Source organism: Notolabrus celidotus, chromosome 9 (genome assembly GCF_009762535.1).
Source record: "Notolabrus celidotus isolate fNotCel1 chromosome 9, fNotCel1.pri, whole genome shotgun sequence".
In the NCBI taxonomy this organism is placed as follows: domain Eukaryota; kingdom Metazoa; phylum Chordata; class Actinopteri; order Labriformes; family Labridae; genus Notolabrus; species Notolabrus celidotus.
Genome location: NC_048280.1, coordinates 37459315 through 37478236, shown reverse-complemented (window position 1 = coordinate 37478236; position 18922 = coordinate 37459315). Strand labels below are relative to the sequence as shown.

The 18922-nt window shown below is 42.0% G+C and overlaps 1 protein-coding gene across 2 annotated transcripts in view; it reads right to left on the bottom strand.

The window, feature by feature from the left end:
* The window catches only part of mamdc2a (MAM domain containing 2a), a 43525-nt gene extending 36758 nt beyond the window's left edge, over window positions 1–6767 (bottom strand). The window contains exons 1-2 of one of the 2 annotated variants that reach the window (XM_034691080.1): window positions 6235–6767; window positions 2949–3074 (exon numbers count right to left, since the gene is read on the bottom strand). In XM_034691080.1, coding sequence (XP_034546971.1) covers window positions 2949–3074; window positions 6235–6262 — 154 coding nt within the window. In that variant the 5' untranslated portion in view covers window positions 6263–6767. The remainder of the gene's footprint in view (window positions 1–2948; window positions 3075–6234) is intronic. The other variant, XM_034691078.1, reaches the window with a different exon arrangement.
* Between the last annotated feature and the right edge of the window lie 12155 nt (window positions 6768–18922).

Here is an 18922-nt window from a genome sequence, read left to right as displayed (position 1 = left end):
GAGGTTGCCGCTTGCTTTGAATACAGAGCAAGACAGCCTACTGTTTTTTCTGTTACTAACAGAGACCCAACTTTAATCAGACACACTACAGTATTATACTGACTGGTAGTATCAATACCTGCTATTAGTGCTGTGCGATATGGACAAAATTTTATATCCCGATATAGGTGATTTTATATCCTGATAACGATATATATCCCGATATAGTATTTTTCCTTAAAATTACATGAAATAATTGGCAGTTTTCTCTCATATTTTTCAATTTATTTATGAAACACATATTTTATGTATAAAAACATAATAAAATGTATAAAACACAAATTAAAATAAAACACAAATATCCAGTGGACAAGTACCATTCAAAATATCTGGTAGTACAACCAGTTTTAAAGGAATGCACTTAAGTGCAAAGAATTAAAATAAATACAATAACAATAACATAAAGTGCTTGAAGTACCATTCAAGTATGCCAACATTTAACAAGTGCTAATTGCATTTTGTGCATTAACACGTATGTGCACATACCAAAAGTGCATAGAAAAGTGCAATAAATGAACTGTTTCAGAGGTTGAGTTTTATGAACACAAGTTTGTCAGGCTTGTTCTGACATGAAATGAAACCTCTTAAAATAACTTGTTGCTTTTTTTACATTTTGTTTCACGTTTCACAGGTTGAGATATAGGAAGACAAGCTGGTCAACTCTTTCAGGCTTGAGACATGATCTCTTGCATGTAACTATGTTCCCACTAGCACTGAAGACCCGCTCAGATGGAGAACTAGTTGCGGGGACACATAGGTATTTTTTGGCAAGCTTTGCTACTAATGGGAAGTTGACCTCATGCTGCCTCCACCATACAAGAGGATCTTTCTCTGCATCCAGGTCAGCTGCCTGCAGGTACATGTTGAGCTCCAGTTCAATGGATGCTCTACTTGGCTTGGAGATGCCTTGGTCTGTGGGTGCTGCTGCTTTCTTGAAGTAGCTGGACAAACTCTTTTTTGCCTTCTTGACTGCAGGGAGCTCTGATTCATCTGCAGCAGCTGTGGGGACAGCTGACGGTGGAATGTGTTCGAGTCGGTCGTAACGACTTGTTGGCGACATGTTTTGCAGATTACAGTTTTCTGGTCGGTGTCCGACTTTTTAAAACCAAACCAAAGCCAAACCATGGAATTGCGGTTCCCTCTTTTCGGCACCAACTCCTCTTTCGGTTCTGTTTCCACTTTGTTTTCCGCTAAGCTCTCCGCTTCTGCCATGTTGTTACATCCATGCTCTATCAGTGCCGTAAACTAGTAGTTGTGTGTGACGTAAAAATGCTACCACAAAGTAGTAGCGGTGCTGCAGCTTACATTAACCTGCATTCATCATCGTTCATACAATGTCAATGAAGCAACAGAGCTAGACCAATACCCTACACATCAAAATAACGATATAAACGACAGAGGGTTATATCGTACGGTGGACGTTTTTATATTGCACTACGATTTATATCGTAATATCGCACAGCACTACCTGCTATAAAGAAGAATATCTGGTGTTATATCTGTGCTAGCTGTGAGTGTGTTGGTCCACGTCTGTGAGCTGACTCACAAACGTTAGAGAACCATATTTTTACCTTGACTCCATCTCAGAACTTCATTAATGATTCAGCCATCACCGACCACAGTGATCAATGTTTCATATTCATACTACAGAGAATTTCCACGGCATGTTAACTGAGACAGGACACCTCAGGACAAAGCTCTTAATGATCAGACACCTTCATATCTTAAAGAGCTCATAGTGCCCTATTACCCCTCTAGACCACTACACTCCCAACATGCAGGCCTGCTGGTCCTACCTAAAGTCTCTAAAAGTAGAATGGGAGGTAGAACCTTCAGTTATCAGGCCCCTCTTCGTGGAATCATCTACCAGTCAGGGTCCGGGAGGCAGACACCCTCTCTACTTTTAAGAGTAGGCTTATAGAGCTGGATCAGGCTTGGAGGAGCTCTTAGTTATGCTGCTATAAGCTTAGACTGCCGGCGCACTGACACACTGGGATCTTATCTCACCCCCATCACTTACTTTAACTCTCCCTGTCCCAGTAAAGTTACTAACCATAGACCTTTCTGGAGTCCCTGAGCTCCCTTGTCTTGTAGGTTCCTCTGAGCTGCCGTAGACGTCCTCCTGCTGTGGACGTTCCAGACTCCAGCTGATACGGACGTGCTGGACTCCAGCGGCAACAGCTACTACTACTCATCTCATCACTATCACCGCTCCCTCTCTCTCTTATTCTCCTCTATCCCTCTTTCCAGACCCAACTCGGTCGAGGCAGATGTCTGTCTAATATGAGTCTGGTTCTGCTTGAGGTTTCTGCCTGTTAAAGGAAGTTTGTCCTCTCTGCTGTAACTAGCTAAATACTGTGAGGTGCAATGCTCATGGTGGATTAAGGTGGGGTCAGACTGAGTCTTATCCTGTCTTGGTGTTGGGTCTCTGTTCATAATTTGACATAGAGTGGTCTAGACCTGCTCTGTTTGTAAAAGAGTCTTGAGATAACGTTTGTTATGATTTGGCGCTATACAAATAAAGATTGATTGATTGATTAATTGATTGATTGGCTAACTGACTGACTGACTGACTGACTGACTGACTGACTGACTGACTGACTGACTGATTGATTGATAAATTGATTGATTGATTGATTGATTGATTGATTGATTGATTGATTGATTGATTGATTGATTGGCTGACTGACTGACTGACTGACTGACTGACTGACTGACTGATTGATTGATTGATTGATTGATTGATTGATTGATTGATTGATTGATTGATTGATTGATTGATTGATTGATGTGATCCTCCTCAGACTCAGAGAGTTCTTTCTGATCTAACAGCTGCTTTCAGGTGATTGGATGGTATCAGATTATAAACATGGTGTTGCAGTCAGAGGGTGATGAAGATGAGTACGTACCTTCCTTATTCATGGTCCAGCTCCCGCTCTCAGGGTCCGACGTGTATTCGCAGGAGCCCAGCTCAAAGCTGCACGAGCCGGGCAGGAGGGGCTGCTGAGCATGAACGAGCCCGCACAGGAGGAGCACTGCAAGGAGAGAGGGGAGACCTGCATCGCTTAGAGACTAGTATAACACAGAGACCAGCATCACACAGAGACCAGCATCACACAGAGACCAGAGACCATCATCGCACAAAGATCCTGCATCACACAGAGAGAAGAGACCAGCATCATTCAGAGACCAGAGAGCTGCATCACTCAGAGGCCCGCATAAAACAGAGACCAGAGAGCTGCATCACTCAGAGGCCCGCATAAAACAGAGACCAGAGAGCTGCATCACTCAGAGACCAGAGACTCGCATCACCCAGAGACTCGCATCACACAGAGACTCGCATCACCCAGAGACTCGCATCACACAGAGACTCGCATCACACAGAGACTCGCATCACACAGAGACTCGCATCACACAGAGACTCGCATCACCCAGAGACTCGCATGACACAGAGACTCGCATCACCCAGAGACTCGCATCACACAGAGACTCGCATCACACAGAGACTCGCATCACACAGAGACTCGCATCACACAGAGACTCGCATCACACAGAGACTCGCATCACACAGAGACTCGCATCACACAGAGACTGGCATCACACAGAGACCTGCATCACATAGAGACTCACATCACTCAGAGACCAGAGACCCATATCACATAGAGACCTAAATTACACAGAGACCTGCATTACAGAGAGGCCTGCCTCACACAGAGACTCGCATCACACAGAGACTCGCATCACACAGAGACTCGCATCACTCAGAGACCCGCATTACAGAGAGAACTGCCTCACATAGAGACCTGCATCACACAGAGATCTGCATTACACAGAGACCTGCATCACACAGAGACCTGCATCACACAAAGACCCACATCACTCAGAGACCAGAGACTCGCATCACACAGAGACCTGCATTACAGAGAGACCTGCCTCACACAGAGACCTGCATCACTCAGAGACCTGCATCACTCAGAGACCTGCATCACACAGAGACCTGAATCACACAGAGACCCACATCACTCAGAGACCAGAGACTCACATCACACAGAGACTCACATCACACAGAGACTCGCATCACACAGAGACTCGCATCACACAGAGACTCGCATCACACAGAGACTCGGATCACACAGAGACCTGCATCACACAGAGACCCACATCACTCAGAGACCAGAGACCCATATCACATAGAGACCTAAATTACACAGAGACCTGAATCACACAGAGACTCGCATCACACAGAGACCAGAGACTCGCATCACACAGAGACTCGCATCACACAGAGACCTGCATCACACAGAGACCCACATCACTCACAGACCAGAGACCCATATCACATAGAGACCTAAATTACACAGAGACCTGCATTACAGAGAGACCTGCCTCACACAGAGACCCGCATCACACAGGGATCTGCATAACTCAGAGACTTGCATCACACAGAGACCATAGACTCGCATCACACAGAGACTCGCATCACACAGAGACCTACATCACACAGAGACTCGGATCACACAGAGACCTGCATCACACAGAGACCCACATCACTCAGAGACCAGAGACCCATATCACATAGAGACCTAAATTACACAGAGACCTGAATCACACAGAGACTCGCATCACACAGAGACCAGAGACTCGCATCACACAGAGACCAGAGACTCGCATCACACAGAGACTCGCATCACACAGAGACCTGCATCACACAGAGACCCACATCACTCACAGACCAGAGACCCATATCACATAGAGACCTAAATTACACAGAGACCTGCATTACAGAGAGACCTGCCTCACACAGAGACCCGCATCACACAGGGATCTGCATAACTCAGAGAGTTGCATCACACAGAGACTCGCATCACACAGAGACCATAGACTGGCATCACACAGAGACTCGCATCACACAGAGACCTGCATCACACAGAGACCAGAGACCCATATCACATAGAGACCTAAATTACACAGAGACCTGCATTACAGAGAGACCTGCCTCACACAGAGACCCGCATCACACAGGGATCTGCATCACTCAGAGACCTGCATCACACAGAGACCTGCCTCACACAGAGACCCGCATCACACAGAGACCAGAGACCCATATCACATAGAGACCTGCATCTCACAGAGACCTGCATTACACAGAGACCTGCATCACACAGAGACCTGCATCACTCAGTGATCAGAGACCCACATCACACAGAGACCCGCATCACACAGAGACCTTCATCACACAGGGACCTGCATCATAGAGAGACCAGAGACCCAAATCACGCAGAGACCTGCATCACACAGAGACCTGCGACATAGAGAGACCAGAGACCTGCATCACACAGAGACCTGCATCACACAGACCTGCCTCACACAGAGACCAGCATCACACAGAGACCCGCATCACACAGAGACCTGCATCACACAGAGACCTGCATCACACAGAGACCTGCATCACACAGAGACCAGAGACCTGCATCACACAGATACCAGAGACCTGCATCACTCAGAGACCAGAGTCCCGCATCATTCAGAGACCAGAGATCCATAACACATATAGACCTGCATCACTCAGAGACCAGAGTCCCGCATCATTCAGAGACCAGAGATCCATAACACATATAGACCTGCATCGCACAGAGACCTGCATCGCACAGAGACCAACATCAAACATGAACAAGTATACGACAGGAACCAGCATTACACAGACCACTATCAGACAGGAACCCTCATCACATAGAGACCAGCATCATAGACAGACCAGAGAACAGCACCACACAGAGACCAGCAGGACGCAAAGACCAGCATCAAACAGAGACCAGCACCAGACCGGGGCCCGCATCTTATAGAGACTAGTATCAGACAGAGACCAGCATCACAGAGAGATCTGCATCACACAGAGACCAGCAGGACACAGAGATCAGCATCAGACGGGGACCCGCATCACATAGAGTCCGCATCAAACAGAGTCCGCATCAGAGACAAGAAGAAGAAGAAGAAGAAGAAGAAGAAGAAGAAGAAGAAGAAGAAGAAGAAGAAGAAGAAGAAGAAGAGTGAAGTTTGAGGATTCATTGAAACTCTTCTCCGTGAGGATGTCTGAGCTCTGCAGAACTACAGACTGCCCAGATACCCAGCTCTCTAAAGTCCAAGGATCCGGGTTCAGAGTAGTCCTCGTCCTGCACAGAGACAGTCTGTTCTTACCCTGCAGAGTGATGAAGTCCCGGCTCATCGTGTCGCTGCTCTCTTTCTCTCTCTCTGTCTCTCTGGAGTTTCTGGACGTCCTCAGATTCTTTCCGCTCAGATTCACTAACAGCTCCAAACCCTCCTGAAGTCCTCACACATGTTCCCTGTCTGTCAGCGGGGGGAGGTCTGAGGAGGTCTAAGGTCTGAGGAGGTCTAATCCAGGGTGGGAGGAGGCGCAGGTTTCCTCTCCGCCTCCCGCTGCTCTTTGCCCCGGCACACCGAGGAGGCAGGGCCGCTCCCAGACTGAACAGGGCCTCTGCGGAGCCCCCCTCAGTCCTTCAGTTACACATAATGATGTCTTTAAAGTGTTCAGGACTGTGGACAGACCTGCTTACCAAACAGGACACGGATCTGTAGTCCGAACAGTTTTATAACTGTCAATCAAACAGGGCCAGAAAACAGACACCACAGGGTCTGCAGGTGAATCCACCAACCCCAGAGAAAAGGTTGGACTGGTTTAGACATGTAGACAAAACCTGGACTCTGTGTTATATTTAAAGAGACAGGAAACACAGGTAAGTGAAGAGACAGAAACACGGCCAGTGTGTCCGAAAGTTAGGACTTCATTTCATATTTTAATAATAAAGATTATTATTTATAAAAAGAGTCAAACTTTAGGCATTACTGACCAACCAACTAACCAACTAACATACTAACTCACTCACTAACTTACTAACTATTATACAATCTTATCAAGCAGCAACCTCCGGTCTCAAAATATGAAGCCCATGCAGAAGTGTTATAAACTGCAATTCATCAAGCGTCCACAAGAGGCTAGCTGCAGAAACACCTGAAACCACTTACAATTTATTTCTAACACGACGGTTCAGAAGATATTAAGATTACGAGTTTTTGCCCAAATAAGGCAAGCGGCAAACTCCGGTCTCAAACGATGAAGCCAATGCGGAAGTGATATAAACTGCAATACATCGAGAATCCTCTTGAGGCTGGCTGCAGAAACACCGGAAACCACATAGACATGAATGGGAAAAAGACGATCTTTGCAGCATTAATAAACATGTTTACAGCCTGGTTCAAAAAACGGCTTGGCCCTACAACGCTAATCTCTCTAATGGCACACACTGTACGGGGGGTGAATTTTTTTCTAACGTGACGGTTCAGAAGATATTAAGATTATGAGTTTTGCCCAAATAAGGACATGACTGACGTGACTCCCGGTCGGGAACACACAGCCTTTGGCTAAGAGACTCACACTACGTCACACTCTGCCTAGTTGAGTTCCGCATTACCAATATGGCTGCTGCCGTCGATTTGCTTCAAAACAGCTCACAGGAACAGATGGGTGACATCACGGATACTACGTCCATATTTTATACAGTCTATGAAATAAGGACATGACTGACTTGATTTGACTGGGAACACATAGCTGTTGGCTAGGAGGCTCAAACTCCGCCTATATACCTCACATTTTTTTTGGATGAGTTTAGCATTACCAACATGGCTGCCACCGACGATTGGCTTCAAAACAGCGCTCAGAAACAGATGGGTGACGTCACGGATACTACGTCCATTATTAATAGTATATGGAACTAACTTACTAACCAACTCACTCATTAACCAACTAACTTACTAACTAACATACCAACGTACAAACTAACTCACTTACTCACCCACTAACTAACATACTAACTTTCTAACATACTTACTAACTAATGTACTTATGTACCAATGTAATTACTTACTAGTGACATACTAACTCACTAATATACCAAGGTACTAGCTGAATGATAAACTAAATGGGTAACCAACAAAGTATGGAAGTTAATCATTAGCTATGTAATAAATTACAGGCTGACTCACTAATGAACTCACTACCTAACTAGATAACTAACCAATGTGTAAATAAAGAAATTATGACTTACTAACTAACTAACTTATTTACCTACTTACTTACTTACTAACTAACTTACTTACTTACTGGGCGTCTAAATAACTACCTAACAAAGTAACTAGGGGGTAAACTCGGTAACTAATTAACTAACTGACCTCCTATGTATCAAACTGGGTAACTTACTTGCTGAGAGACTACTTGATAAGGTAACTAATGAACTAACTAACAAATCAGCTGACTGACTTACTAATTAATTTACTTCCTTACAAGTAAACTAACTAACCAAAATTAAGTTGTTAATGAACTCACTACCTAACTAGATAACTAACCAATGTATAAATAAATTATGACTTACTAACTACCTAACTAACTTGCTAACTCATACATTTTACAAACAGCTAGTTAAATGACCAGTAAATAAATGAATAATTAAAGAACTAAATAGGTTAGCTAGCTAACTAGCTCTATAATCGACAAACTAATAAATTATTGAATAATATCTGACTAGCTAACCAGCTCACCAATAAACTAATACATAAATAAACAAAAAAAAAGCTCCCCAGTGGCAAGGCGCCGGGGGTGGATGACATTCGCCCTGATATGCTGAAGGCTCTGGACATTGTTGGGCTGTCTTGGCTGACACGCCTCTTCAGTGTCGTGTGGAGGTCTGGGACGGCGCCTGTGGAGTGGCAGACCGGGGTGGTGGTTCCCATTTTCAAAAAGGGGGATCGGAGAGTGTGCTCCAATTATAGGGGTATCACACTTCTCAGCCTCCCGGGAAAAGTGTACTCTAGGGTGCTGGAAAGGAGGCTCTGACCGGAGGTCGAACCTCGGATACAGGAGGAACAATGTGGTTTATGTCCTGGCCGCGGGACAGTGGACCAGCTCTTTACCCTTGCTAGGCTCCTGGAGGGGGCATGGGAGTTTGCCCATCCAGTCTACATGTGTTTTTTGGACTTGGAGAAAGCCTACGATCGTGTACCACAGGGGCTCTTGTGGGGGGTACTGCGGGAGTATGGGGTTCGGGGGCCGCTACTGCGAGCTATCCGGTCCCTGTACGACCAAAGTGAGAGTTGTGTCCGCATACTTGGCACAAAGTCGGACGCGTTCTCGGTGCGTGTTGGACTCCGCCAGGGTTGCCCTTTGTCACCGGTCCTGTTTGTAATCTTTATGGACAGGATCTCAAGGCGCAGCCGGGGGGAGGAGGGTCTCCAGTTCGGGGAGCTTGGAATCTCATCTCTGCTTTTTGCAGACGATGTGGTTCTGTTGGCTTCCTCGAGCGGGGACCTCCAGCGGGCATTGGGGCGGTTTGCAGCTGAGTGCGAAGCGGCCGGGATGATATTTAGCACCTCCAAGTCTGAGGCCATGGTTCTCTGCCGGAAAACGGTGGATTGCTCTCTCTCGGTGGGGAGTGAGACTTTGCTCCAAGTGGGGGAGTTTAAGTATCTCGGGGTCTTGTTCCTGAGTGGGGGTAAAATGGAGCGTGAGATCCACAGGCGGATTGGTGCGGTGTCAGCAGTGATGCGGACGTTGTATCGGACCATTGTGGTGAAGAGGGAGCTGAGCCGGGAGGTAAAGCTTTCGATTTACCAGTCGGTCTACGTTCCAACCCTCACCTATGGTCATGAGCTGTGGGTCATGACCGAAAGGATAAGATCGCGGATACAAGCGGCTGAAATGAGTTTCTTGCGAAGGGTGTCTGGGCTCGGCCTTAGAGATAGGGTCAGGAGCTCGGACATCCGGAGGGAGCTCGGAGTAGAGCCGCTGCTCCTCCGCGTCGAAAGGAGTCAGCTGAGGTGGTTCGGGCATCTGATAAGGATGCCTCCCGGACGCCTCCCTTAAGAGGTGTTCCGGGCACGTCCAACTGGGAGAAGGCCCCGGGGTAGACCCAGAACGCGGTGGAGGGATTATATCTCCCGCCTGGTCTGGGAACGCCTCGGGATTCCCCAGGAGGAGCTGGAAAGTGTCGCCGGGGAGAGGGATGTCTGGGTCAATTTGCTTGGACTGCTACCCCCGCGACCCGACCCCGGATAAGCGGAAGAAAATGGATGGATGGATGGATAAATAAACAAATACATTTTTTGACAAAAAATAAATGAATTAGTAACTTAATAGCCAACAAGCTGGCTCACTAACCAACAAATAGATAAATACATAATTACTAACAGACTAGATCGGGAACTAACTACCTAACCAACTGAATTACTAATAAGAAGCTTGCTAGCTAGCTAACATATAATTAAATAATTACTAGCTAGCTTAAACATTAATCATTAGTACTTTACTAGCTAACTAACAAAAAGATACTAATAACCTACACTAACTAGCTTACTATTAATAATTAGCTTGCTATCTAACTAACTTACCAACAGCTAACTTATAAATTATAAAAAATAGATTATTAGTAACTAGCAAACTTATTAACTACTGAATAAACACATATTATAACTAACTTACTAACTAGCGAACAAAAAAATAAGAAGTAATTACTAACCTTATCGCCAACAAACTAGCAAATGAACTAGTAAATAAATAAATAAATCACTATAGTTAAACTAATAATAAGCTAACTAATTGTAATTTAATACACAAATAAATAATTAGTACTAGCTAACTGGCTATCTAACTAATTTACTGAGCAAATTACTAACATAAAATAAATCAATCATTAACCAAGACGTGAGGGGGTTAACTATTGACTAAATAATTATTAAACTAACAATTAAACACTGTGACAGTGCTGGAGAGAGAGAACGTGACAGACAGGCGTAATGAATATAAATATGAACATAAGGACAGAAGTGAACTGGAAATGAGACATCAGATCCTGGTGTGTGGTGTTGCTCTGTACGAGCTCTATGAGTGTGTGAGACGAGCTGCAGTCTTAAGTGTCTGAGGTCAGCAGAGACAGGCAGTGACAGCTGTCTCAGATAAACTCTCCACAGGTTGAACATGCGTTCTTCAGCTCATGTTTCTGAAATAAAGAATGATTCGTATTGTTTGAAATGTCCACTCTGTTTATTTCTCTCTACAAACTAAGGTGTTTTAATCTTTAATTTTTTTACAGTGTGAAATAAAAAGTTACAATTTGATCTCAAACACATCAAACCATCAGCAGTCTGATGGCTGAAGCAAACTGCTTCCTGTTTTATTCTTGATTTCCTGTTTTTAAATGAGGATGATTTTTCAAGGGATGAAGCATTAATGTGAAATCTCTGTAAGCCTGCAGGACAAACTGAGGGCTGAGAGAGCCCCTCTGTATAAACATATTACACATCTGGTTACTGTTATATTCAAAATCGTCAGAATCATCAGCCTGCTTCTGTTTACTGAAGAGCACACAGAGAGTGTGTATGATGTAACATAGAGTGGAGTCAGGACAGCAGGGCTGTATCTGTCAGGTTACCTCACTATGAGATCTACAGACACTGACCCTGGTCACTTCAGCTCCAAAAGCACAGCTGCTAACATTATTAATAACATTAATATAACCATTATTAATAACATTATAAATAATATTATTAACACAATCAATAATAAAATCAAAAATGTTATATTATAATTGATAATAACAACGATAATAACATTAATAAAGACATTATTAATAACATTGACAGTAACATTGATAATAACATAATTAAAAACAGTGATAATAACATCATTAAAAACAGTGATAATAACATCAATAATAACATTGATAACAACATTGATAATAACGTTATTAATAACATCGTTAATAACAGTGATGATAACATTAATAACATTATCAATAACATTATTTATAACAGTGATAGTAACAATGATAATAACATTAATAAAGACATTATTAATAACAATGATAGTGACATTGATAATAATATCATTAATAACATTGATAATAACATCAAAAATAACATTGATAATAACATTGATAATAACGTTATTAATAACATTGTTAATTACATAGATGATAACATTGATAATAACATTAATAACATTATTTATAACAGTGATAATAACAACGATAATAACATAAATAAAGACATTAATAACAATGATAGTAACATTGATAATAATATCATTAATAAAAGTGATAATAACATTGATAATAACGTTATTAATAACATTGTTAATAAAAGGGATAACATTGATAGTAACATTATTAATAACATTATTTATAACAGTGATATAACATTGATAATAACATCAATAAAAACATTATTTATAACAGTGATAATAACATTGATAATAACATCAATAATAAGATGGATGATAACATCAATAATAACATTAATGATAACATTGATAATAACATTAATAATAACATTAACAATAACATTGCTAATAACACTGCTAATACAATTGATGATAAAATTGATAATAACATTGATAGTAACAGTGGTAATAACATTTTTAATAACATTAAAAATAACATTTATGATAACATTTTTAATGACATTAATAATAACATTGATGATTACATTGATAATAACAGTGATAATAACATTGATCATTACATAAATAAAAACCTTATTAATAACAGTAATAATAACATTGATGAAATCATATTTTGATAACATTGATGATAATATTGATGATAACATTGATGATAACATTGATGATAACACTGATAATAACATTGATGATAACATTGATAATAACATTGATGATAACAGTGATAATAACAGTGATGATAACATTGATGATAACATTGATGATAACATTGATAATGACAGTGATGATAACATTGATGATAACATTGATGATAACATTGATGATAACATTGATGATAACATTGATAATGACAGTGATAATAACAGTGATAATGACAGTGATGATAACATTGATGATAACATTGATAATAACAGTGATGATAACATTGATAATGACAGTGATGATAACATTGATGATAACAGTGATAATAACAGTGATGATAACATTGATAATAACAGTGATGATAACATTAATGATTACAGTGATAATAACAGTGATGATAACATTGATAATAATATTGATGGTAACATTGATGATAACATTAATAATTACATAGATGATAACATTGATAATGACATGCATACAACATTAATAATAACTGCATTAATTACATTAATAATACACAGCCATCACAGCCTGGCAGCTCCTCCTCATGCTGGTCAGAAGCCTGGCCACACACTTTTGTAGGGTTGCATCCCATTCTCTAGCCAGCATTTGTCTCAAGTCAGCCAGCACTGATGTGTTGGTCCTTCCGGCATGAACATCACGCCCAAGCTGATCCAACAAATGTTCAATTGTGTTGAGGTCAGGACTGCTGGAGGCCACTCCATCTGCTCCACTCCCAAATACTGGAGGTTGTCTCTGAGAAACCCTGCTCTGTGGGGGCAAGCGTTGTCTCTTGGAGGATAGGGTTCAGACCCAGACTGCGGTGATGTGAGATTACCACTGGTTGCAGAATCTCATCTGGATATCTCTCTGTATTGAGAATGCCTCCAATGATGACCAGCCTTGTTTGTCCAGTGAGGGAGATGTCGCCCCACATCGTCACACTGCCTCCACCAAAAGATGTTACTCTATCAGTGCAGCATTCAGCATAGTGTTCTCTGTGTCTTCTCCACACTTTAACCCTACGATCCAACTGCTGTAGGCAGAATCAGGACTCATTGCTGAACATAAAATTCCTCCACATGTTCCAGTGCTGACGCATTTGGCTGCCGCTGCTCTCCGGCGTTAACTTTTAAACCACAACTTTTAAACCCCAACCTCTACTTCTGTGAAAGTTTGTGGCAGTCATTCCACTCCTATGTTCTACTGCTCCGTTGAGTTTTCATCTTTTGGCACCATACCACACTACCAGATTAGCCCTATTTGTGGCCTTAGTTGCCGTGACATCTCTCGCCTGCGTCCGTCTCTCTCCCCCAACAGTACTGCCGATTCTGTTCACACCCTGGTCACCTCCCGCCTAGATTACTGCAACTCCCTTCTTTTTGGTTTACCTGACAAATCCATCCATAAACTTCAACTGGTTCAAAATCCTGCTGCCTGCATCATCACCAGACCCCCTTCCAGCAGCCACATCACACCTGTCCTGCAGCAGCTCCACTGGCTTCCCTTCAAACACTGCATCATCTTTAAGATTCTGTTTCTCACTTTCAAGGCCATCAACAACCGAGCTCCTCAGGACCTCGTTAAGCTCCTCCATACTAAAATATCCAGCCGTAGTCTCAGGTCCTCCTCTTCCACCCAACTCACCCTCCTACCTGCTCGCTTGACCACCATGGGGTGGAGAGCCTTCAGCTTCTGGAACTCTCTCCCCCAGGACTTACAAAAGTCCACCTCTCCCACCACCTTCAAATCCTGCCGCAAAACTCACCTTTTCCTACTCTCTTTAATCTGTCTCTATGGGACTGGGATGACTTCACCTTCACTTTCATCATGACTTCACTTTCATTTTCTAGTATTGTATTATTATTCTGTTGTATTTCTGTATTTATTTTCTTTTGAGTGTTGTTTTTACTGTTGGTATGTTGTAAGGTGACCTTGAGTCTCCAGAAAGGCACCTATAAATAAAATGTATTATTATTATTATGATTATGATTATTATCATTATTAACACCAGCTCAAGCGGGTCTGGCGGTGGAGGGTGGTCATGGCCGGCCTCCTGGCAGCCCTATGAGACCAGAGATCAGCTGCATGCAGTCCGTTACCAATTGTCTGGGCAGAGAGCAGTCGGCCAGATCGTCCTACAAACCTCGACTGCAAATCTGTAGAAGCGAGAGTGCTGCACCTAAGTGCTGACAGGGTCGAAAATGTCTTCTTTGGTTGTCGTCTTCTTAGGGCGACCACTTTGAGGCCAGTCTCTGACGTCCCCCGTTATCTGGACCTTGCCCCTCACTTTGGAGGTGGTACGAGGGCTCACTCCAAATAATCCCACATCTTGGTTTTAGTGGAACACCAGCTTGAAACTGCCGTATCACACAGGCCCTGTGCAGATCAGTCAAACTTGGCATGCCGATTCTTGATACAGACACCTACTGACCACTGTAGCAGGACCCATGCTCACAGGTGCTGCCAATCAGGCTCCTGATCATCAGCACCTGAGGGTACCAGAAGCTCAAAACAAGAGTCAACAGCAGAATAAGCTTTTTGGCAAATTATCCATGGGCACAACCCACAAACTCAGCTCTGCTGCTTTTCCCACCAATGCATGTTCCTCACAAATGTGGCTCCACTTAAAAGGAAATAAACAGGCTTTAACGGTATAAGATTTATTGCCAAGAAGCTTTGTTACAACAAAAGACAGAAACTACCAAACACTAATGTCCTTATTTTTTGTGCTGTGTTTACAAAATATTGCTTGAGGTCTGACTTGTGTCACTCTATTTGGACAGTGACTAACGGTGAAACCATGTTACAGATGATGTTTGCGTCATGGAAATGTTGTTGTTGCATTTAGCTGTTAGCTCTGTAACCAGGGTTACACAGTAGCATCAGAAGCTTAGACTTTGATACAGATGTAGAACCACAGAGAGACACCAACACCACTACTCAGATCGTGTCCAGGGTCAGTCAACACTCTCAGAGACTGGGGTATGAACCTGGATTAAAATGTTTCATTTGATGCGAAGTTATTAAAGCGTGTGTGTTACTGTAACTGGATGTTTGCACGGTTTTGAAAGTTCAGGTTTTGAATCAGAAGCGGAGTATCTGGATATAAAGAAGCTTTGTTTGTAAGGGTAAGGGTCCTGAGAGCACTGAGAACTTTACTGTCCATGATGTTTGAAAGCACTGCAGGCTGAGTACAATCTGCAAACAGTCACTCCCCTGCTGTGACTCCCCCACTGCAGCATGACACACTCTCCCCGTCTCTTATATAACTCTGTGTTTCCTCTTTGTACTGACAGGTTTGTGTTGAACATCAGACCACATCAGACTTGTGTTCACTGATTATTCCATCAGCTCTGAATCTGTTCACAGATTATTTCAGGGTCAGAAAACAGAGAAACATTTAGATTACCACTGAAACAAAAAGAAGGAGAGCATGGAAAGTTTCAGAGGAAGCACTTTATGTGGGGAAAATGAAGCATTGGATCATTTTTGGATGAGCTTCTGACTGGAAAGATCCTGTGACAGAGGAAAGAAGCTGAGAGGCAGGCTGCCCGTCGCCCCCTGCTGGCCGCTCTGATGTCTACCTCATTTCTATGTTCATGGTTCATTTAAGATATGTACAACAAACCTTGTTTTCTAACCACACACACTTTGGTGTAACATAACAACATTCAACATGAATACACAGGATAAGCTGAAAATCAAAAATGAGGTCCGAACATAACCACGGCTTTAAAAACAGTCACAGTAAGTATCTGTCCCTTTGGTGGAGGAGTGGGCCCACACAAAGACAGAGCTATTGGTGTATATGATCAAGAGCTGGAAGGAGTTCAACTATTTCAGGGCCATGGTTTGATGAAAGGAGTATGTGGGCGCTAACTCTGCAGAAAACTGTGTGGTGACGTTTTAAATGTTATGAGGTGTTCGGCTGGAAGAGAGTAGGCTGGATTCAGAAGATCTCTTTTTGAATATACATGTGTAGTTTATCAGCAGCAAGCACAACCCTTTAGAAAAATAGACACTACCATATGGGGCGCTGCTTTTAAAGTTGTGCACACTGAAGATAACAGCAACGATTCTCCACATTTAGCTCCAAACGTCACTTTTTTGGTACTTCCGCAAGGCGGCAGTGTGAATTTGTATTGGGCGACGTTAGTGTGAAAATAAAAGCTTCATAAAGTGTTACAGATATCCTAACCCTGATCCATCAGTACTGACTCCTACGGGTTATAGTCAGACTGCCTACCGTAAAAATGTTGGAAAGGAGGCCACAAAGAGATTTCACAACACTCAGAGACAGAACTGAACTGTGTGTGTGAATTTGCATATTAGCTATTTAGGATCACAGAACTACATTTAACATTTAGATTTAACAATCAAAATGTAACAATCAAAATTTAACATTTACATTTAACATGTACATTTAACATTTACATTTAACATTTACATTTAACATTTACATTTAACATTTAACATTTAAATTTAACATATAGATGTAAAATTCATATTTTTATTTAACATTTATACTTAACACTTAACATTTACATTTAACATTTAACTTTTAACATTTATATTTATATTTAACATTTATATTTAACATTTAACTTTTAACATTTATATTTATATTTAACATTTATATTTAACATTTAAAAGTTATATTTAGATTTAACATTTAGATGTAACATTTAACATTTATATTTATATTAAGCATTTGGATTTAACAGTGATTGTAAATTAAATATATTTTTCACAACAAAATTAAATGTGAAGAAGATCACAAATATTGCTCTAAATGTGATAAAAAAAATCACTCTACATTTTCATGACGTTTTGAAACTAAATATGCAGAATTGTTATTTTCAGTGTGCACAAATTTAGAAACTGGCGCCCAATGGTACCAAGCCCTGAGATTCTGCACAGGTGCAACAAAAACAACCTCTACAGGTAGGATCCATAGACTGTTTAAAATATGGACGTAGTATCCGTGACGTCACCCATCTGTTCCTGAGAGGTGTTATGAAGCCAATCGATGGTGGCAGCCATATTGGAAATGCTGAACTCAACCAGGCATAGTGTGACGTAAAGGGGCGGAGTTTGAGCCTCCTAGCCAACAGCTATGTGTTCCTGACCGGGAGTCACGCCAGTCATGTCCTTATTTGGGCAAAAACTGGTAATCTTAATATCTTCTGAACCGTCGCGTTAGATTTAAATTCACCCCCGGTACAGTGTGTGCTGATAGAGAGATTAGCTTCATAGGGCCAAGCCGTTTTTTGAACCAGGCTGTAAACATGTTTATTAATGCTGCAAAGATCGTCTTTTTCCCATTCATGGCTATGTGGTTTCCGGTGTTTCTGCAGCCAGCCTCAAGCAGATTCTCGATGTATTGCAGTTTATATCACTTCCGCATGGGCTTCATCGTTTGAGACCGGAGGTTGCCGCTTGGTAGGAATGCCTCTATGAGCAGGACTCAGCTGTCAGTGACTGAATGGGTTCGTCTACAGGGACTTAGTCAGGATCATCCGACACAGGACACTTTAACACCTTGTAGGGAAAGGAGAGGAAGGATGTACGGTGACACAGAGAGCAACAGAAGTCACAGTAGATTAACATCCTCTGTGTGAGACCACTCTGGAAACAACAAGGAGTTTCATTTGAGCTCAAAAACCATGCAGAAATACATTCATGTAGCATGTTCAGATCCGTACTGATGCATCAGGGAATAGAGGTAATGAAGCAGGTGAATACTATCAGTGGATGTCTGGAAACGAGTCAGAGAAGGGTTGTGAGCTTGATAGAAGCAGAGGGAGGAGGAGAGGAGGGGATCATGTTTTACAGAACCCAGAGGAAAGCTGGTGAAAACGATGGGTGAGATTTAATAAGATAAGATTGATGTGCTGGATTAAACAGCACATCATTAACAATAGCTGAACAGGCAGATGTGAGTTTTGTATGGGGTGCCATTTGTAAGGTTGTGCACACTGAAAATAACAGCTACAACTTTTCATATTTAGCTCCAAAACGTGTGAATTTTTATCACATTTAGAGCAATATTTGTGATTTTCTTCACATTTCATTTTGTTGTGAAATATATATTTCGTTAAAATCACTGTAAAAATCAAATGCTAAATATAAATCTAAATGTTAACTATAAATCTAAATGTTAAATATAAATCTAAATGTTAAATATCAATATTAAATATGAAATGATAAATG